The following is a 23,166-nucleotide window of genomic DNA, read 5'->3' as shown; positions in this document are numbered from 1 at the left end:
GAAGAATGTTTCTGGACATGCACAACTAACACCAAAACCTGTTTGTTCCTCACCACCGTCTCGCTTCAGCGCTGCCCCAGGGAGCTGCCACACTCAAGTGGTTCTGCACAGCCCAGGGTACAGCTACATCCACCTCTTGGCTGTCCCGTGGAAAAAAGAACTGCATCACTTCAAACTCTGTGGTGGCTCAGTAGCCACAGCATGACGGTAAGCTGTAGGGAAAACACCTAAACTCATAAATAGGTTTCAAAGAATTTATTTTTTCAAGGCAACCGTGTTGATATTAAATACGTTATTTTCTGCCCAGCACAATATCACAAACAAACTATTTAGTGTACAACTGGTGAGAGCTAAGATGAGCCGTGGTCTTCTCATACACTTGGGTTTGCTGTTTAAGGAGCTTGTTCACAAAAATACTCCATGTTTTCCCTATTGGTTTGTATGTAATGCTGGAAGCAATCAGAACCACCCCCTCAGAATGGCACAATATTCAAAAAATAACATTAAAAAAAATAAAGATACCAAATTCCTCAGCTCTCCCATGTTGCATGTAACAGAGACTGACAAGCTAGGCAATACCTATTCCTAGGGGACACACTAGGAAGCAAGATACAAAGACACTCACGCCTGTCGTGTTTTAAAAGCTTCCTTGGTTTAACCAGACTGGTTCTACCCACTGGGCCTGGGGCTCTCAGAGTCACTCTGTGACTTCCCCAGCACTGCAGTCTCAGCACTCAGCCTCCCTGCTCTGCCTGCTGATTGCCTGGTGTCCCCCAGCAGCCGGTCACTCCTGCTGCAACCTGCACCGCCAGGAAGGATGCAGTGAGGCTGCCTGGAGAATTACCAGTGTTCTCCATGGCCCCCACCATAGTTAGAGACTGGTCTCCACTTTCCAGTTTCTTTCTTGGGTTTACAAATTCTTCTCTTCACCTTGTGCTCTAATTAACTTGCGCATCATTGAAGACTTTGGGTGTATCATTGCCAAAAATGCTTCCAAAACTGTATTTCTTTTCTTAACATACTAAATTGCTTTGTTATTTTCAACTCACGTGGAACCACCCACTGAATCAACCTCCCCTTCCCATTTATTCCCATAAATTCTTCATTACCCCCAGTATTTTGAGTAGTTTGTCACGAGTCTGGATGAATTTCCTCAAAGCACTCAAGTACGAACCTTTCCTGTCTTTTGGGGAAGCAGAATCCACAAATACTTTGCATCTCTGACTCAAAGAAATTCCATACTGACATTAATGTGTCCAAATCACAATAACTGTGATAAACTCTTGTCTTTTGCCCCCTCTTGCCGAATGCTGTTACAGCAATTTGTTATCCCTATTCATTCTCAGATTCCTTGGGGCAGTGAAAAGAAATATGATCATTGAATTTTAAAATCATTCATATTACAAATAATATAAAAATCATACCTTTAACTTAATTTTTGCAGATGCCATTTTTTCTACTGCAGCAAGTTCATATAGTTGTTTGTAGTCAACAGGTTTATACTTCTGGCTGCCAACACCATTTCTCATAGGAATCACCTGATTTTCTAGTTATCACATAGAACATATACAGTCATTTCAAATTCTGGGGTAATATTTTAAGCGTGAGTCATGAAAGCATTATAGATAGAAATTACAAAAAGTACAATTTAAACATTAAAGGTTTTGATAACAAAGAGATTGTTACTTGTGAATAAGAATTTGAAACAAACAAGACAGTAGAAATTATATAAGAAACATTAATAATTTTTCTTTTTACAAAGATCTTATTTTAAAAATTTTTTTATATGTGAGCTTAAAGAATAATTCACTGTAAACTGGGTTTACTGGATTTTTAGTGAGTTCTAATACAGAAATACCAAAGTTTCAATATACGCATTCTCATTTCACAAATTGGAAAACTACTTCAATATTTATTATAATCAATGGACAAACAATAGGAGTAATTTGCTTCAAAAAGGTAATATAAACTACTAACTATATGTAAACAGAGTGAGTTTCAGTTCCATTTCCCACTGAATCTCCAGCCGTATGTACAGCATGATTTCTCTATTAAAATTCTGTAGGCCCCTGGGAAAACAATGTACTTCTTTAAAAAAGAGAAAGGCACTAAATTGCAAGGAAAACATCATCCTTGGTTTCCGCTGCATGCAGTACGGATTATAATGTCCTCTGTCTGCCATCCTACCATCAGTATTTGAAAGACCATGACAGTATTCAAACACTTGTCCAGAAAACCCCAGAGGAAGTAGTTTTGCTGAAAAAACATTTGAAGTCGATGAAGATTTAACCAAGCCCGTCTTTCAGCACCCAGTGGAGATACCTTACAATGATCCCTTTACAGAAGTCTGCTTGAGGGATTGCCATACTCCCCAAACAACAGTTACCTCATGTTTTTCATGGAGTCCTCCTTTGACCTTACATTCACATTCCTAAAATCCACTACCTCTATTTCTCTTCCCCCTCACCTGCTTCCTCAGAAGGATAACTTCCACCATTTCATGGTCACTTTAACCCAAGGCATTTTATGTACACAGTTAAAACTGGGGGAGCCAGGGACTGAGAAGACCAGCAGCTATGTCAGAACAAACCCAGGACACCAAGGCTGCAAATCCTGTCTGAACAAGGTTTGCCAACAGAAAAGGAGAGCAGCGCACCCAAGGTAGCCTCAGATTCATAGCTGCCTAATATTAATCAACAGATTTTCCTGGCTCATTGGCTTGTGCCAGACTCCCACCAAAACAGAACTGCATCTTCCTTCCCCTCTAATCACCAGCTACAGTTTCCACAGGCAATCCCTCTGCAGTTCCCACTCTCTGAACTTGCGAGGATACACCACCTACACTGAGGAAGGCTTCCTCCTCTCCTCCTGCTTGTCAATCCTGCTTTCTTCCCCACTAATCTCCTCAACATGCAAATTAATTCCAACAAGTCAGTGTTATGCTAACCAGGTTATAGCTTTGATTTTTAATTATGACTACTTTTTTATTCTCTATATACCTTACACAAAAAACATTCAGTAGTTTGATCCCCTAATTTCTTCCATTTTATCCCTCCAATGAGCTTAGCATGAATAATCTCCTTTCTCCCAGATTTTAGGCTTTTAGGTAGCTTTGTTCATCTGTGGGCTTTTATTCCCATAAATCCAAATGTAAAGTTCTCATCCTTAAGTCAGGAAGATTTTACGCCAAGGTTTTTTTGCCCTCTTTCTGAGATTACATTGCCCAGCAGAGATCATAGAACATCATTCCATGCTCAAAGAAGTAAAAGCTGTGTCACTAAATCCCCTGAAAAGCCACTCATTCAGTTCTTCCTCCTAAGCCTATTGCTCCTTCGTTCCTGCTCCCAAAGGCCGACAGTCCCCTCCAGCCTGCCAGGACTCATTGCAGGAGGTACACCAGTGCCCACAGGCAGGAGCAGCGGGGCATGGCAGGAGCTCCAGGCAACTCCAGAACATTTCCCACTCAGGCTCCCTGCAGGCAGTGCCTGGAGCACCTGGGAGATACGTCAGGAGATTAATCTTGGTGTATTCATTAGAAACAAAGCAGTGAGTTACCAGCACTGCTAAGCGACAGCAACTACTGCTACAGTCAACAAGTACAGCACCTGGGGAGGGGGCTTGGGAGTCCCACGCTCTCTGAAAGGCATGGTAGTGAGATGTTCAGCATCAGAGACCCCTGCTTATTCCAGGAGAGCACACTATGGTGCAGGGCAGTGTCAGAACAACAGTGGGACACTGTCACCTTCCAGAGGAGATAAAGACCTGAACCTCTGCCTGCAGCCCCTGCAGAGACCTCTGTAAGCACCAAGTTGCCAGCGTGTCTGGGATGGCTCTGCACGTGGTGGGAAGTGCTCTGCACGTGTCTGGGATGGCTCTGCACGTGGTGGGAAGTGCTCTGCACGTGTCTGGGATGGCTCTGCACGTGGTGGGAAGTGCTCTGCACGTGTCTGGGATGGCTCTGCACGTGGTGGGAAGTGCTCTGCACGTGTCTGGGATGGCTCTGCACGTGGTGGGAAGTGCTCTGCACGTGTCTGGGATGGCTCTGCACGTGGTGGGAAGTGCTCTGCACGTGTCTGGGATGGCTCTGCACGTGGTGGGAAGTGCTCTGCACGTGTCTGGGATGGCTCTGCACGTGGTGGGAAGTGCTCTGCACGTGTCTGGGATGGCTCTGCACGTGGTGGGAAGTGCTCTGCACGTGTCTGGGATGGCTCTGCACGTGGTGGGAAGCGCTCTGCGCCTGTCGGGAAGAGTTTTACAGGCATCCTTCAAAACCCTGCTTCCTCTGTGCCAGCCTCACTCCTCAATACAGTGTAGTAAGAGACATGATCAAAAACAAATCCATGTCATCCTTTTTGCAGCCTTTCTTCCCCACAATACAAAACGAGAGAAGAGGGCTGACAGCAAAAAGCCTGGAAAAACAGGATGAAAAATGCAGAAGTGCATACTAATGTACAGGAAGCAATAACAGATACAGTGCAGAAAACAACTAGGAAGGGAGAATGAACCATCCCACCGGATGAACAGAGAGAACAAGGAATGCTATAAAATAACAAGGAGAAGCACTGTTTTTCTTTGGCTAGGTTGTCTTAAGCTGTTTTAACCACAGAAAAATGTATCAAAGAATAGTAAATAAGCTAAGAGAAGCCATTTACTTAAAAAGGTTAAACTTGGTACCTAGAGAAAAACAAAAAAAGCTGTTACTCTGTTTGCTTTCTAAACTAACAAGCTTAGGGCAACGTTTGGAAGCCTTGGAGCTGTCTCTGAAGGTCCCAAGTTTAATTTAGCAACATAATCTGACATTTTCTACATTCTTAAAGAAGCTTTATATAAAATGTATAAATATATAGAGCTAGATATAGAACTAATGGTAGAGAAAGTAGGTACCTGAGGTACTTGCTCAGGTAACTCATCTTCACCAACTTAATAATGTCCCTCACATCTAAGAAAAGGAGGAGGAACGAACGACAAGTTCAATTTCCAAACCCCTAACCCCAAATAATTTAATGTTATCTTTGCTTTTAATACACTTTCTCCTTTAGCCTGTATAACTGAACCTTATGAATCTCCACTTTATTCTGAGGACTTTATTCTGAGGAATTCGCAGAAGTCAATAGGGTCTATCCACATGAGATCAACTCCAAAATCAGGATCTTGGCATACAGGATGCAAACTTCGCATTTAATAGGTAATATATTGGATGCATGTGTCTTAAATTTCACAAAGAAAATAAATTTTATATGTTTTTATATGTATGTATACATACACAAATTGATACATATATGAATAAAAATATAAGATATTACACTTTTAGATTTTAAAATGGCTTTTCATAATTATCTATAACAAATATTTGCCAAAGGTTGAGATACAATTATAATGGTAAATGAAAATATTTGATCTCTTGCCCCAGTACTGTAAAGCCTTAGTGCACAGTTCCTCAGTAAATTTACATGAGCTAGGAAGCTTATAGGGATAAGAAATAGGCCTTTTGTCCCAGCCTCTTTTTTAGGTTCCTTTAGTAGTGAAACTTGCCACTAGGTATTAGCAAAAAGAATTTTGCCATTCACTACCAAAAGCATAGCGTCTGGAAGCGGTGTGTCTGACATACAGTTTTGCAGAGGTGTCCTACATAAAACGTTCGGTAAATCTTGCAAAGCTACCCCACAATCCTCCTTCCAGGCTCTCCAGAGGATTTTCCTCTGCCACAGCCTATGGAAAGTTTGACAACGTGACTCCAGATGATGTCTCATGGTGGAAAGATTTTTTTTCAAGTCAACCACTAGGGCAGTCCCCAGCATCAGCACAGACTGGGCACTAAAAGGATCAAGCAGCCCAGAGGAGAATGACTTGGGAATCCTGGTGGACAAAAAATTACACGAGCTGGCAAAGTGCACTGGCAGCCCAGAAAGCCCACCACAGTCAGGGCTGTGTCCCCAGCAGTGTGGCCAGCAGGGCATTCCGCCCCTCTTCTACGCCCAGGGGAGAGCCCCCCAGCGCTGCCTCCAGTTCTGGGGCCACCAACATCAAAAGGACATGGACCTGTTGGAGTGGGGCCAGAGGAGGCCAAGAAGATGCTGGGAAGGCTGGGCCCATCTGCTGTAAGGACAGGCTGAGAGAGTTAGGGGGGTTCAGCCTGGAGAAGAGAAAGCTCCAGGGAGATCTGGTTGCAGCCTTCCTATATATAAAGGGGGATTATTAAAAAATCTAAGACTTTTTACCAGGGCCTGCTGTAACAGGACAAGAAGGAACAGTATTAAACTGAAAAAGAGGGGACATTTACAATTTTTTACAATGAGGGTGGTGAGAGCCTGGCCCAGGTTGCCCCGAGAAGCTGTGGCTGCCCCATCCCTGGAGGGGTTCAAGGCCAGGTTGTAGGGGCCTTGGAGCAACCTGGTGTGGTGGGAGGTGTCCCTGCCCAGGGCAGGGGGTGGCACTGGGGGGGCTTTAGGGTCCCTTCCAACCCAAACCATTCTGTGATTCTATGATCAGAATACTATAGCAGCTTCCATATGCAGCTATTAATCACACAGAGTATTTAATAAGTAGTTTTATTTTACATTGTGATAAAAGAATTAAATTTGAACATGCTAGCATACATACCTACATCACTAGACCTGGGAGTTGTAAAGAATGTTCGATGGTCTGGTTCACTCATTTTTGGCTTTTATACCTGTTGAGAAACAAATAGATGTCTTCAGAATTTTAACATAGTGAATGCAATCTAAAAACACATTCAAAAAATCTGTATTATTTTCTGAGGAGAGAGGGCACACCTTGCTACAAGTATAATTAGAAAGAAATTCCACAAGTTCACCTTTCATTTTAAGAGAGACTTCATGTGCCTGATATCATTTAGTAGCTAGGAAATATAAAATATTGTTTCCTTGATGAATCTGTAACGCTGTCACATAGACAACCTAGTCTTTGCTTTGTTCTTTTCAAAATATAACCATCCTATTGACCCACACGTGAGGTAAGTTTTTGAGCTGTTCTTTACTTTTTAGAAATCAAGCCTGAAAAGATCTCTTCCTATACTTAGAGACTATGGTTTATACACATCCCCTTCAAGAATCTCTGTACTAACACTTGTCAACCCAGGTCAGCTGCTTCAGCAACTGTGGCTTCCTTCCTGCTGCACAACTGTGACAGCACGTGTCAAGTATCACCTCATCTTGGGATAAACGTGAAATTTAAGATGCAATAAGATATACAGCTTAGTAAAAAACATTGATATCTGAAAAACCTTACTTCCAGCTTAATTAAGCATGGTCTTGCATACAAAGAAAGCAATAGATCAAAACAAGGTGTTTCAGTTGAACTGAATCAATAGCTGAATTATGCCAGGAGAGGTCATGTTCAACCACCCTCTCCCTCAAACCCAGCTTTACCGTACCAAAATTTCCTGCACACAACACTCCATCCACTTGGCCGCACCCTTGGCATTTGTCTGGCCCCACAGCAAGTAGCAACAGAGTCAACAGCAGAGCAGCAAAATCTGTGAATCTGTGTATTGTGGAGTTATTTCTCTGCTGTGCTCATGAGCTGAACCAGTTTATCCATGCAAAGTCCACGGATGGCACAACAACAGGACAGAGGGAAGGAAGAGCAGCAGAAGCAATGGAGAGGGAACTGCTCTGACAAAGAGCTATTAATTTCAGTAAAATAAAAGTGTGAGACTTCAACCGAAAAGGCATAGCATTTTACTTTCCTGTGAGCTATGTTTCTTCGTGACAACATTCTGCATTGTAGAGTCATCAAAACCAGCTAACGTGTAAAAATCCAACCTAGATGGACAACAGTTTCATGAATGAGCTTCCACTATTAGCACAAACAAATGGTAAGTGTTGTTGAAATTACAGCCGCAACAGTACACCTACATACACACACATTACTGTTGCTGTGGCTCAAAGTCAGTTTGATATTAATTCTCTACATGTCAACTATGCAAGTTACAAGGCAAAGAAATTCATGACCACCTGGCTTTGTACAGTGAATATTCCATGATCAAACCAAGTAGAAAACAGTGAACACTCATTGATAAAGTGTGACATTTCTCAATGCTGCTTCATGCATATTCTTCAGTGTTATTTAACAATGCTATGAAACTGTCCCTTGCACCAAACCAAAAATATCGAAGTCTAAATGTCATCTGTCTTCACCCAAGAGTGACCATTCATTAACAATAAAGGGACCTTTTCAACTTTGTTCTGAAAGTAATTGACAATATCAGTTGGTCAGAAGCTAGGTTAAATGTCATCATATGATCACAAAGACTGAAATCAAAGGTACACAAGAGTAAGAAAATAGGACAATACATGAGGGAGTTCATTCCCCTCTTGAAAGATTAATGTGCATTTTGCCATCTAATAGCCACCCGTAAATAAATTCACAGTTCTATGCAAAAGTCTACACACTCCTCAAAAGTCAAGGGAAAGAGAAAGGAAGGAAAAGGTTAGCACATTCATACTGTTACATACATGCCAGTTTTCTCTCCTTAGAGCAATTATTTGGTTTCAACTTGTAACCATATAACACTGCCAAATTCATCCAGACAAATGAGGTAATTCTCCATATCAGAGGTAACTTTGGCCTATTTGTCATGGTAATGTTTTATCTATACATCAACTTACCTACATATAATTTTCTAACTGCATAAATACTTCGGTTGGAATAGATTTTTTTTTTATATTATTCATTTGATTTATGTAAAGCCTTAAGGTAGGGATTTACATAACACAGTAAAGTATGGGATTTATCTTACTTACTTCTTCAAGATGCACAAAGACAGTTTAAATGTTGCTTCTCTTCCCCCTAAACACAAAATATATTTTTCTGCTGCTTCTTAGGAAGTTCAGCTATACACAGGCTTGTCATTCTCTAATCCCTAGAAGAATCACTGGAAATATAAGTGGAACAAGAAATGCTCAATCACTAACACACAGATTTTTAAGCTCTAAGCTGATCAACTTAAAAAGGCATTTTAAAAAAATTCTTTTTATTCATGTTATTTACAAGTCTGTAAATTAGGTTTAGTTTAGTAACCCTAGTGTCATAATTCCTTAGATTTCCAGCCTCCAAAATCTTCTTCCCAAGAGGAGGAGGAAGCAGACACAACATGAAATTCTGTAATTAAATAAGGGACCAGAGGGGAAATCTTAAACATTTAAAAAAAAAAGAAAAGAAAAAAAAAACGGAACCTCTGCAAACTGGTGTAATTTCCTGTGGAATTCTATAATATTCAGTCCTTTCTGGAAACTTGGAAACTCCAGCAGAATTATGTGACATAATCTTCCACTGAATTTATAGTCATTAAGGTTGAACAGAAAAACTTAAACCACTAATAATAAAAGCTCAAAAAGCAGAAAAAAACTATGAGAAAACTTGAAACATTTGCTTAGCACTATTTGTCAATTATTTCTTTTTATGGCTTTCAACACTTTCACAAAGAAACAAAACCAGGCTTTTTTTTGTTTGTTTGCTGAATTTTACCCTTCCCTTGAAGAGCAGATCAACCACATACATGAATTTAGAGAAAAGGGAAAGCATCACAATACATTGAAATTCTTTATCTTAAAGCCTTTTTGATTGACCAGCCTAGCACAGGTTTTCATAAATTTCTTTCTTAGAAAGATCATAAGTCATCCCAATTCTCATTCAGCCTCATTCAGGAAGATGTGAATATTCAACTGTGGCTTGATATTTCTATAACCCTACTGATATTCTTACTAATGTAAGAGCGAAGAGTAACAGCACCAAGTCTCTTCTCACACCATCAGATATAACCCATATTTACATAAGGCCAAGACCCATCACAAGGATTCTGAAGGAGTAGGACCGTTCTCCAGTGGAGCCACTCGAGCGCTCCAGATCAGCAGCAAGTTCTCTCGAGGGTGTTTGTGCACTACAGTTCATGTTGACACAGCAGTGCCGATTGGGTTTAGCAGAGATACCAGCACAGCTACCACGCTCTCAGACTCTGCAAACAGAAACGAACACGTCTGCATTAGACACGAAGCAGATTGTCTGTGCACGCTTTGTGGCACCACTTGGACTTGTTAGATTTGTAACAGCACAGTGACCACAGAAGCTTTGACCAAGTTGCCAGAATTCCTCAAATTAATTCCTCAAATTCCTCCCTGGGCCCAGTGGAAGAGCTGGGATTCAGCAATACAAAAGGGCATACAATCTACTTCCAGTTTTCACTCATACAAACATAACCCGCAGAAAATCGTATGTAGCACATTTTTTTTCTACTTCCTCTTGCATTTCCACTCTAGTTCACAGAAAGTCATGCAAAAATTTCAGGGGGTATTTCAGTTTTTAACAAGAGCCACTGGATTTTGCATCTTGATACATCTGGCAGTGTTTTTAAGTGCCTTCATCCTTTTACTCATGAGGACACCATTGGAATTTTTGCATTTTATAACCTTAAAAGAGCAATTTTCACTATATCAGTGCTCTCATTAAATTTTGAGATCTGTTAGTATTTCTCCTAGTTGTGCAGTCTGTATTAAAAGGAGAAAGGAAATCAATTTAAGGTGGGGCTTGGTATGTTTAGATCATAATGACACTTCTACAAAGATCAAATTATTTGTAGGTTTCAAGATGACAAATTTAATTTATGGTGGTGGGTTAATTCTGGGGGTGCTTGCTCAACATCTACGCTGCAAGCCCCCTGGTCCGTTTCAATTGGGATTTTGCACTGAATGAATACTACAGCTTACAACCTAGACTTTACATTTCATAAAGAAAACTATTAATTTTTAAAGGTTTGCAGCTGCTTGAACAGAGCTAATGAGCCACAGCTAATGAGTTTTTCCATATACCTATGTGGTTGTGAAGCTAAATTACTTAAAGAGTAGAAACGTCCATTTCAGTAAAAGTTCACCGCCTTAAAAATCTTTTCACCTTCACAGATTACAACACAGTAACTTTAATTCGCATTCTTCTTTCCTAAAGGAAGATTATTCAGTAAGTAGTGCTAATGGTCCCAATGCTTAGGAGACCCTTCAGAAAGGGCACTGGAAACCCAACTTCTTCCTCCTTCGTGCCGCTTCATCCCAACCATTGGGATATAACGTTTTAAGGAGGGGAAGCCCAGCCCATTCTCTTGTGTAAATGGCACCCAAATTTCCTTGTGACTGTATTATAAAGAGCATTTTAAAAGTTTAAATGGTAAGATGTCAACCTTCTTGAATCTTTTCTTAATATTTGCAGTCACAAGTATTAAACATATTGACCAAGTTCCTGGACAGTGTTTAATTTACTAGCATCCGTAAATGCAGCTTGAATCAATTGCTAAACAAGCCCACAGAAACAAACCATTGAAATTCCCAATGAAAATATACTACGAGTACCACAGCAAGAGAAGTGAAGTTACTCTGGTTCTAAGAAGTACTACTGCTCAAAGCACAACAGCATGGGATTTAAAAATAAATTAAAAGAAAAACAGGTCAGGGTCAGGAACTTCAGCTGGAAATAGAGAGAAAGGGGATACCAGCTGACAGTTTCATTACTGCATCAAACCTTTAGCAGGGTTAAGATTTTATTAGGCTAAATAAAACAAATCAGGTCAAAGAGACATTTCAAAATTATGAGTAATGTAAAGGCTGAACAAAACATCTGTCTTGAGAAAAATAACTGCACAAGAAGGTAACAATCTAGTCTCTCACAAGCTTGAAAGAAATTCTATTCCTCTGCTACAGACAGCCTGCCTCCTGCCTGCTTTTATGGGTTTCTGACCATCCTACCACCACTTCTACTGCTAAACTTGGGAAGAGTACTACGTGGTGCCTCTCGTCTAAGCTTATATGAAGGCAAAAATAACTTATTGATGAAAAATTGGGAGTACTTGAAAGCTTTAAGAAGACTGGATCCATTGCACCCACTCCTCTCCATAAAACCCTTTTATTACAGTTCCCTGCCCAGCTGCCGCGTTAGCGTCATTCTCCAGTATTACATGTTTTGGGAACCATCGTCCTAATCTGGGTCCATCTGGCCAGCTTTAAACGACAAGCTTCTTCCAGCACAAGAAACGCTGTCCTTTTTGAAAAACAACTATGGATACTAGTAAGATTAGCAGCAGCACAGCTACCCCTCTGGCTTAGTCATTTATTTATCCCTTTGGCAAATTGTTAATATCTCCTCTTCCTACTGAGATGTTTCTGCTATTATGTCAGCATTTTAACAAACCTTCACAAATTCACCATAGCTTCATGTCCTTTGAAAAGAAAGCAGGAGAGTACATCTGCAGGGACAGAACTGATGCAAAAAAACAACTTACTGGCTGTTTTCTGTAATTATAGGGCTACTTTGATTAAATAAGGGCTTATTCCCTCCAGCCTTCCCACTTCTCTCTTCTGCAACGATGTCATACATTTGTATTTATTTCAACCTTTTAACGGACATTTCTGTTATCACAAATTCAACATTATGACTTCACTAAAACGCTGAAAATGAATGTTAAGATTATTTTGGAAAGGGCAAGATCTGTATAAACCTGTATTTTATCTTCAGTAACTAGAAAATGTACCAATCAAAATGATAAAAGCGCGGCAAGTTAATTTTTTTTTCTGCTTTAATGCTGATATATCTAAAAACCTCTTGAATACTACAAAAGTTTATCTAAGCCTCAATTCAGACATCCTCTTTCAAGGCTTTGTTGAAACTTCAATACAGGCTCTAGGTTGGAAGTCTTGATGCATCTTAGAAAAAGTATGAAGGATGAAAGAGACATGGAACAGAAGCCTGTAGTACACAGCAAATTGTTCCCCAAGAATGCTACATCAGCTATGTCTACAACCAGCCAGGACTAAATCTTTCAGCAACCGTAAAAAGCACAAGATTTACCAATCCTTTCTTTCTCCTCCTGTTGGTAATTCAGTGTTTCACTACAATTCAGAACTCTTTACAGGTAATAACAAATATGACCTCTTGAAAGATTATGCCTCCAATTCAACTAAACACTTCAGTGCGTTCTTAATGGAAATGTTTGCTTGTGCCTAAGGTATATGACTCCAGTATATTCTTAAATATGGGAATTCCAAATACTAAGGCAAGATCCTACTCTTTCATTTAAATGGAAATGAAACTCCAGCAGCGTCCGTCAGCATTTCTGGAGCAAGCCAAGCCTGCACTCCACCATCCCACCCCGTCACATGCTGTCCCTGACTCATGCCCAGCTACCTCCCAGTGCCGCCAGTACTCCCAAGGAGTTCAACCATTACCTTGAGAGCAGCCTGGATTTCACTGCCTCAGTGCAACAAGCCATTTGCATACATAAATCTTTGCACATTCAGGTCATGAGTGTCATTTTTTTCCTCTCAGCTAAACTGCTGCTAATCAAGAGACAGGCAAAATTACTGGGTGGGGAGGAACAGCGTTTAACGATCAGAACGTGTAATTTAAAACAAAACTTTGTGTGCATGTTTTAAATCAGTCAAATTATTAAAATGTAAAATCAATGATATGAAGCTATATCACCTCTACACAAAATACAATTTAACGGCATAATCAATGACAGTTTAATAGCTACTCATATTTTGTGTGAATGAAGGTTGTTTAATTTCACAACAGCTGGTGTTATGATCCTGTCAGTGTCACGTAAATTACTAGTGGACACACAGAGCTAAAAAACCAGAAACGAACCACTGACTTCACTGAAAACTCTGAACACAACCTCAATGGGAGCTGACTATAGATTAAGATGGATGTTCCCAAAACATCCAAACTCGGGAAAAAAAAAACCACAACAAAGAAGTCTCTTATTTTCAGTGCCCTTTTGAATACATGGAGATTTCTTAAATATTCTGTGAAAAGTTTTTTTCTAGATTTTAAAGTTGAAACATTAATTGCTTAGCTACTGCATGTTTGCATTAAAAGAAGAGGACTATTAACATGCAATTGTTGGAACACTCTGATCCTAATTATTGTTAGGGAAAAGAGGCAGAGAATCACTCCCATTGTATGTCACCGAGTAACAACAACAAACAAATAACCAGCTTTATCCTTTAATCAGATCCATTCCCTCCTCCTAGTTGAACTATCTGAAAATGGCACGCATCCAGAACCTTTTAATCTTGCAGCAGTCAATCCTTTCCCCTGGAAGAAAATACACAGTATAATACTTTTATCATTCAGTGTCAAAACAGCCGCTAGAGAAGTCCCATAGTTTGAATATAATTTAAATTTGCATTCCCTAAAGAAAGAATTGTGGATCTGTTTGAAAAGAAATCAAGTATCAGAAATTGTATGTCCCGGAAGAGACATAGTCCTTTTTGTCTATGATAATCTTATTACTTCCTCATTAAGTAAAACTTAATCCAAAGTAGGAAGATCAATTTGAGTAACACTTAAAACAATCAGCTTCATGGAATACTCTGTCACACTGCAAGGGGCGCAGGGAACAGCTTGTCTGCTTTCTGAGCATCTCCACATTACAAGAGAACTACTATTCCCCCTCTATTCTTTGATTATTCTAAGTAGCAAATCCAAGATAAAATAAACTTTAAAAACACTTCATATAGGGGAAAAACCAAAACAGAACATCAAAAAAACAAGCAAGCAAATAATAAAAAAAAAGGAAGTAAATTTTTGGAAAGTCGACAAATAGACATCAAAGGGGTAGGAAATGAAGTCACCCATGTCCACCATGTAACCTTGACTCAAGTGACTCACTGGCACTTAGTGATGCTGTTGTGTTTTGAACAAACCCCACACACTCCATTTTCTGTGACCGAATGCACCCTCCTCAAAGGCCGCCAGGTGCAGAGAGCACACCTGGCAATTTCAAAGCTTAACCAAATGAGAGGATGAAATGAAAAAACACTCAGATACTTTCAGTAGTTAATGATGATAAAATGGTTTAGGTTTAAAGGGACCTTAAAGCCCATCCAGTGCCACCCCCTGCCCTGGGCAAGGACACCTCCCACCAGCCCAGGTTGCTCCAAGCCCCCTCCAACCTGGCCTTGAACCCCCTCAGGGATGGGGCAGCCACAGCTTCTCTGGGCAATTCCTGGCATGTGGCTGGACAATCCTGGACAAAAACCCACTTTGCTGAGCTAAAAGGCATCATTTACAGACTTTTGGATTTGATCACAAGAAATTTGCAGAGTTTTATTGTATACTTTTTTACTAATGTTCCATCTAGCTTCCTGTTTATTACCTCCACGAATAAGAAAAAGTAAGTTACAAATTAAACAATATGCTTCAACATATTCATCTCAAGATTTATTGGAAGATGTGAGTCTGAGTTATCCATTACAGCCCCCCGCAATTTTCTCCATTACTTAAGAAATAACAAATGTAAAGTTAAATCGACCTTTAAGTGTCTGACTCGGGAAGCATATTTGCTTATTCACTAGCCTATGTGGAAAGCAGAGTATTTGTAACAGTGCAGTGAGCAACTTACCCCTCTGATGCTCTGGCATCCATCAGATAAAATGCTTAAAGCTACATTACTCATTTAGCACAAGGGAAGTAAAGATGCTGTAATAGCAAAGTTCCATAGAATCAACGTTCCCTGCATTACAACAAAGTATCCGGGCTTTGCCTTGACTCTTTTTCTTTTGTGCCTTTTTTTCAATTAATGAAAAACAAAGCCAAAGCAGTAACTTGAGACTGTATAGAGAAATTGATATTAGTGGAACAAAATATTGCAATTTCATTATCTCTTAAGGCCCATCAGTTTTGGAACCAAGCATTTTGCCACCCATATAAAACCAATATAGTCTTTGTTCTTTTTCAAACCAAAAAAAGATCTGATTCACATGAAGAAGGAGACTAGACTTAACAGTGCAGAAAAGTACTGAGAGAAGCAATATTTTGTTTAGGATTTCTTTGCCGAACAGCACCAACAAGGTGATGCTCCTAGTCCAAAATTTGGCCGGCCTTCTAACTGCTAAAACAAATCAAACAAATCATTCTTGCTTTTATGTAACTAGTACATTTAACTTCATGGTTAAAAATAAATAAATAAAACCATCACTTTGGTAAAGCACAAGTCTTACAAGGAGCACGAGTCTAGAGCACAAGTCTTGTGAGGAGAGGCTGAGGGAGCTGGGGGTGTTCAGCCTGGAGAAAAGGAGGCTGAGGGGAGACCTTCTTGCTCTCTATAACTCCCTGAAAGGAGGGTGTAGCCAGGGGGGGTCGGTCTCTTCTCCCAAGTCACAGGCCATGAGACAAGAGGAAACGGTCTCAAGTTGCCCCAGGGGAGGTTTAGGATGGAGATTGGGAAAAATTTCCTCATGGAAAGAGCTGTGAAGCCTTGGCAGAGGCTGCCAGGGCAGTGGTGGAGTCCCCATCCCTGGAGGTATTCAAAAGCCGGGCAGACGCAGTGCTGAGGGACATGGGTCAGTGGTGGGTTTGGCAGTGTCGGGTTGATGGTTGGACTCCATGATCTGAAAGGTCCCTTCCAACCTAGACTATTTTCTGATTCTACAGTAATTTAAGAAAATGTATTATTTCTCTAACAAGTGGCACCCAGAGTTGCACAAGGCACAGCACTTCAAATTGAACCTGTATGGAAATTCAAACCCTCAGTATTTTCACTATTTGAAATATATTTCAGAAAAAAACCCCACCATATTATGCATGCAGATCATTCCAAATCATGTAAGAAAAAAATATCTGCCAGCTTATTTTCATACAAAAGTTGTGGTGCCATTCTTCTTCCCATGTTCTTAGCCTTTCTCCTGAGGACCCTGTTCTGTGCTCTTGATTAGCAATGACCTCCTGCCACCAGGTGACCACCTTGATGTGGGAAGGACTGACCATGTGCTTCTGCAGAGGTGTCTTTGCAGAGGAGATATGTCTCTTTACCCTTTTATGCACAGTGCTCGATCTCCTTTAATGTTGCTGGACCAAAAAGCACCGCTCTCCTCGCTTGGAGGGTCCTAGCTGTCCTAGTTGTACCAGGCCTCAATGCAGCTGTAACGCCACAGGCAACCTGGGCTTACACAAAATAAGCCTAGGCCTCATTTCTTCTGGTAACAAGTTCCACCTGTGCAGTAGGCAAGGACTGAATTGCAATGACTTCTTCTCAAGAAGTACCACTGACATTTCAAAGACAGATACCATGTCCAGTAATGCAGGGCCAACAGAATAAGGATGCAACTTGCATTTAAGGAGATAGACTTTTAAGGAGCTGTAGCAGAACAGTGTGTTCTATAAGAGGCACCACATCTGCTAAACCATCAGATACTAAAATAATCAATAACAAGTAGTAGCAGAAGCTCAGTGGAAGGCAGTTAAATAAACTCAGAGTATGCAGAAGTCATCAAGTCACTCAAAAAACCCCCCAAAAAACCTACTGGAGACTGGGCTTAAAAATTCTGTACAAAGTATCTAGATGGCTGTTGTTAAATCACAGCCCCATTGCTCTTCAGATAAACCAACTGATGTGGTTTTGTTTCCAGCACCGCAAAACAAACAATTAGAAATACACAGTTTTCAGAGTCATGATCCTTATATTTTCTTTAACTAGCTAAAGCCAAAATTTTCTCAAATTGGGAAGGGAAATAGAGGTCCAATTCTTTGTTTTATGGAATGAAACAAGTGATTTTAAGTTGTCCTCACCTTTTGCACGTGCTGCTGTCTTTGCTCCTCCCTTCTGTGTAGGTTTTTAGATTAAAGCATGTCCACCTGCCCTAATTTCATGCTAGCTTTGTTACTGATGTTTTTTTTTTTTTCTTTTAAAAAAACAAACCTGTATGGACAAGCTCAGTGACCTACTGCTGGAGGCCTCCTCCCCACAGCTCTGCTGACAGACTGATTGGAGTAAGCATTTCTTAATGAACTCCAGCAGAAGTCAGCTGGCTTAGTTTATACTGCATGGGGGTACAGCTGTTCTTTATCAGTGCTTTAAGAACATATTACTGTAAGTTAAGCCGAGATACGTTTTCCTGTTATACCCTATGAGAAGCTGTGGCTTTCTCAGTTACAGTGATTTGCACGCTTATGGCTATACTCAAAAGCAAACTGTGAGAGGACTGACGCAGAATTAACAGATTGTTTCACAAACGGAGCTTAAGGTGAAGAGACACAAACAGGGCTAATAGCCCTTAGCAGGGAGAGAGGAACTTGAGGAAGCAGGACCTTGCAAGTTAGAGCTGACACGAGCGACTCTGCGTCACCATACCTTAAGCCAGCCCTAGCTGCTTTCTGTCTGACACTAGCATAGCTGGAGCCAGACAAGAACATTTGTCTGCAGCCTACGAGGGAGCAAGCAAGAGGGATAGATAATTCATATGATTTAGAAGCCACTGCAGGTTATTTTGTCAGGAGCATCAGTATCATTTTGCACAGCTTTTGCCAGTTCTGCTAGGCCAAATTTGCAGAGTCATGTGCAGGGAAGTATTTGGCACACCTTCGCTTTAAATTAATGCATAATGTTGTCTGATATCCCACTACAGAAAAAAAAAAACCAAACAACCAAAGCATGCTTGTCTGAAGCCTCTAATTTACAACCCTTGGAAATGTACAGTCCATAAATAAGAATCTATCTTCTTTTTTGCATACACATTTTCCTTGTTGTCTCCTATTCATAAGGATCTCTAGAATTCAGTTTGAAATTCTGTATCTCTAGTCTGGTAAGACAGATTGCATTTTTCCCAGGCCTCAAGTATGGCCTAGTAAGAATATGGGTAGTATTTTGTTCAGCTTGAGAACTGTAGCAGTTAGTAGAAATGGCGAAGGATTTTAGCAGGCCTTCACCTGTCCTTGAGCAGAGGTAAGTACCTGCGTTCTCCAGAGCTGGTGCAGGTTTGGGGTTTTTTTGCTTGTGGGGCATAGGGAGGGTTGTTTTGTGCTTCGGGGTTCTTTTTGTTTGTGGTTTGGTTTTTGTGGGGTTTTTTTTAAGTTTGTTAATTTCTACAAAAATTACTGAAAGCCCATAAAACAGAATGACTGCTAATCACCTTTTCTTGGCTTTCCCTCCCATCCTGTCACCAACCCACCCGTGTGGCTGCTGCCAAGCTGCCTGGTTTTCTCAGCTGCAGTCATATCCAAAAGCAGCCCTGACTTACAGGTGCCGGTGTGTGATGACACCTGGTTTCACAATTAGCTGCCTCCAGCAGCAAAGCTCACTCGAGGACTTCCTTTCACCAGGTGCTTCTTCCTCCCCTCCCACCACACTGCACCACCCCCAAACAAAATACCAACAAACCCACTCATGGTGCCACATTATAAGCTGAATTGATATATAGGTACAGGATTCTTTCGTTTTGCCAAGAAAAGGTACTTTTCTTACACCTGAATCAACTCGCAGCTGAACTTATCTTGTGGTCTATCAAGCTGCTGTTCCTCAGAGCTCATTTTGCTGAACCAGCTACCCAGGGCAAAACATTTCCCATCACTGCCAGAAGAAGAGGTGCTCCGCTCCCACTGTGCAGGGCTACCTGCAAATACCTTACTGCGGGCATTAGAGGCAGGAGCAGCCAGCTAGACGAAGGAATTGGTCCAACTGAAAAAATAAGAGTGTGTTGTGGGGAGGCTTCTGGGGAAACCGGATCAATTTTGCAATCTAGCTCCCTGCACAGTTGCCCGGTGACGTTTGCTGGCAGGAGGAGAGCGGCACAGATATCATGACAGGGCAGCATTGTCCCTTTCCATCGCAGCTGGGCTCGAGCCAGACTAAAACGCTTGTGTAATCAGAAGCTTGGCGATCGTGCTGAGCGCTTCGCAGGATCTAGAATCAAATATTCATACCTGATGCTTCAAAAAGCCATGGAAGAAAAAAAATAATTATGAAAACACAAACAACTTGGCAGTATCCAAATAGTTTTCCTCAATATTTTGGTTTCCCACAGGGAGAAACAAATCTATACCCATGATAGAGCAGCAATTTTGAATGCCACCATCTGAAACTTAAAATTTCTGTAAAAAACATCTCACTGAAACAGCAAAATGTCAGTCCACTACTGCTTCAGAAATACACCCTCTACGAGGTGCCACACCTCACCAGTTCAACAATCAAAAAAAGCAGGAGAACATTTACTGCTTTTTAAACCAAATGAAATTACAGTTTCCAAATTACCCAAAGTCAATTGTATTGTGATTGACTGAGGTGCTGTGACATTAACACAATGGCTTGCAGTAACTTTTGAAATCAAATTGTAGGTTTTAAAGAGGGGAAAAACCCCACACATCTAAATAATTTCCCCTGTGAATGCTAAGCAGATGCTCGTTTGTTGAGCTGGCCCTCCATGAACATCACTCCCTTCTCCAGTTATTTTTTTCCAAACCTTTGTAATTTCAGTACCTGTAAGAGACTACAGATAAAACAGGTAGCCCTAAACAGTTTTGAGGAAAAAAGACAGAAACAAAGGCAACACTATTCTTTGACAGATATTTATCTTCATAATCCTGCATTTCCAAGGACCAAGCATTCTGTGCCAAAATTCCCACTTCCTAGCCACAGTGCCTGTGTGCTTACAGCAAATGAGAAAACCTAGGTAATCTTGCAAATTGAGAAATAATCACTAAAATTAAAGATAGGCATGCCAGAGTTCCGCAAAGACTGTGAACATCTGTGGAATATTAAAAAATAGATTCCAATTTGGATTAATTTCAGAATAGCTTAAACGAAGCAGAAAAACATATTAATGACTTGAAATACGCAAGGAGCGCAACCACAGCAAACCAACCAGCAAATACCTGTTACGTAAATTGCTCGTCTAAAAAGCTGGAAAACGAGCACAATCATTTTAAGAAATCAGATTTAAGGCTCATAAGAAACCAAGAGGGTTCAGAAGGAAAACTTGCCACTATTTTTTTTTATAAGATTCGCAAACACAGTGGAATTGGTGCTTTCCAAATGACGCTCAGAATGAAAAAGAAAGATCATGTTACTTTCAGGTCACATCCTGAAGAAAGTGACTGAAAAGAAACAGTATTTGTTTGTTGCTGATCCTAATATTGATATAAGAGTTTAAACATGTATTTGACAAAGGCTACTGCTCACAGCTAATGGAATCAGAAATTGAAAGAACCGCAACACCATGCAGGTCTTTGTATTGGAAAGTGAAAACGGGGTGCCTTTCTATAATGTATTCTGTCCCCTTTGGGCTCAGTACAGTGACTAATGGGTGGGGACTAACGGCCTGTGATATGCAGCAGTCAAATTAGATAGTGTATTGGCTGCTCTGGGTGCCAAAACAAATAAAAAAGCTCTGGCTGTATGACTAATACCAGATAGAATGAAATAGCTGTTCTTCGCTGAGAGTCATTCCACATATTTGCAAATCTGACAGCACCTCAAAATATTATTTCTAATTCTTTATACTTCTGTTGTGCCAAAACAAAGTGGCTCAAGATCACTTTCTCCTTCTTGCCATTATTTCTTACCCTTTCCCGTCTTACCCCAGCAGCAAACTCCAAAATACAGAGAGCCCTTGCAATGGCTCTGCAGGGACACAGGGCTCTTGGAACAGCCTGTTCCAAATAATGCTGAGGGTTACAGCCATCCACCTGGAGCCACCCCGAATCTGGAAGGCCTGGAGATGGCATTATGCCACCTTTCACGTCCTGCCCGTAGACTGTGCCTTCCACAGTCACAACAGCAACATTCAGAAACGGTCAATACACCAGGGGAGGCAAGTAAGCTGCTTCATTTCCTAAATACTGTTACCTGTGGAAGCTACACTAATGTAACAATATCCAAATTGCAGGTTAAAACCAGTTGAGACCAATTTGGATTTAATTAATCCTGTGCACCTTCAGTAGAAGCACCTTTGCAACTAATGAAAGTTATAGCTCTCACAGGTTCTATGCTTCCTCCTCTCCCTATTTTCTAGATCTACTTAGTCTGATTTCACACTTATTTTTCCTTTCCTCTTGCTCTCCACTCTCATTTGACCCTTCCCTTGCTTATCTTATTTCACCCTTGTTACTCTTTGTTTTACTAAGTTTCTGCTGTTATTCCTCTGGACTCCTGTGTCCCATTTCCTAGAAGGAGGACACCGTTCTGGTTTGGTAATATTTATATCCACTGAACATAGTATGGATCATGAGATTTTCAGGGCAGTGAGGAATCAAGACCCCTGTTTACATCTACCAAGTGTTTTCCATTTGGTGTATCATCACACTGTAGGAGTTTATACTGTATTAAGCCATACAAACAGCCAAAAATATTGCAGAGATTAAAAATTATACTCATAGCAAAAATGCAGGTACCATTTCCATGTGTTATTTTTTAACAGGATTCCTACACAGTCTGCGTTAGCGCAAGAGGGGAAAGGGTTGATAAGACACCCTCTTAAACAGCCAGAGGTGCTCACAGACCTGCACCCCAAAGGCAAGTTCGCCCAGAGGAGAATACCCGGAGCCTTCTCAGTGCGCTAAAAGAGCGAGGAAAAGACAAAAGGCAAAAGCATAACAAAGTGAGAATACATGCGCTTTGCCAAGATTCAAGCGGCAGTTTGGTCTTGGCTTCTATCAGCCATTCCCAGCGTTCCCATCCCGTTAGCGGCCGGGCGGGGAGCGCTCTGTGCCCAGCGGCACGGCGGCGGCCGGGAGCGGTCCCGGTCACAAACCCCGAGACGCCCGGGGAGGCTGTGTCCTCGGGACGGTCACGGCACACAAAGGGACGGCCGGGCCGCAAACACCTGGACTCCCTCCGTCAGGGTGCGAGCGGAGCTCGGGGCTGCCGGGACACCCGCACTGCCGACGCCGCGGGTCCCCGTGCCGGCTCCTGGCGGCCCCCCAGGAACCACCGGAGCGCCCGAGTTTAAGCCAACACCCGGTGCCGCTCCTGGGGCGGCCGCGCCGGCTCCCCCGCTCACCCCCCGCGGCAGCCCACCCGGGAGCGCCCGCCCGGCGGCCAGGGGACGAGCTCCCGTAGCACCGGCTCGTGCGGGCACCGCCGCCGCGGCCATTTTGCAACCGGTTGCTCCAGCCACCTGCGCCCCGCCCGCTCCCGCGCCGCGCACGGACACTCACCGCGAGGAGGCCGAAGGAGCCTCCCTCCCGCTCCAGCGGCCCCGTCCGGCGCGCGCTCCTGCCTGCAGCCGCCCCGGGCGCGCTGCGGGGCCGCCACGTCCTACCGGCGTCGGCCTAGCCCAGCCGCGACCCCCGCGCCGCGCAGAGGGTACGGTGCGCCTTCCACACCGCCGCCTCACGGCATCGGTAACCATAGCAACCTCAGCCCGCGCCGCCATTGGCGTGTTTAAC

General features: G+C 41.9%; 1 protein-coding gene across 6 annotated transcripts in view; it reads right to left on the bottom strand.

Moving 5' to 3' along the window:
* The window catches only part of CCDC148 (coiled-coil domain containing 148), a 71,666-nt gene extending 48,579 nt beyond the window's left edge, over window positions 1-23,087 (bottom strand). For 3 of the 6 annotated variants that reach the window (XR_001414576.1, XM_014966502.1, XM_014966503.1), the window contains exons 1-3: window positions 22,936-23,087; window positions 6,601-6,670; window positions 1,425-1,546 (exon numbers count right to left, since the gene is read on the bottom strand). Coding sequence is in view for 2 of the 6 variants with exons in the window: in XM_014966502.1 (XP_014821988.1) it covers window positions 1,425-1,546; window positions 6,601-6,655 (177 nt within the window). In the remaining 4 variants the exon portion in view is untranslated. Of the gene's footprint in view, window positions 1-53; window positions 1,399-1,424; window positions 1,550-6,600; window positions 6,671-22,935 lie in introns of those variants that run through there. The other 3 variants (XM_014966506.1, XM_014966505.1, XM_014966504.1) reach the window with 3 other exon arrangements.
* Between the last annotated feature and the right edge of the window lie 79 nt (window positions 23,088-23,166).

The sequence above is a fragment of the Calidris pugnax genome, unplaced genomic scaffold (assembly GCF_001431845.1).
Source record: "Calidris pugnax isolate Ruff unplaced genomic scaffold, ASM143184v1 scaffold48, whole genome shotgun sequence".
Classification (NCBI taxonomy): domain Eukaryota; kingdom Metazoa; phylum Chordata; class Aves; order Charadriiformes; family Scolopacidae; genus Calidris; species Calidris pugnax.
This window is presented reverse-complemented; position numbering and strand designations above follow the sequence as displayed.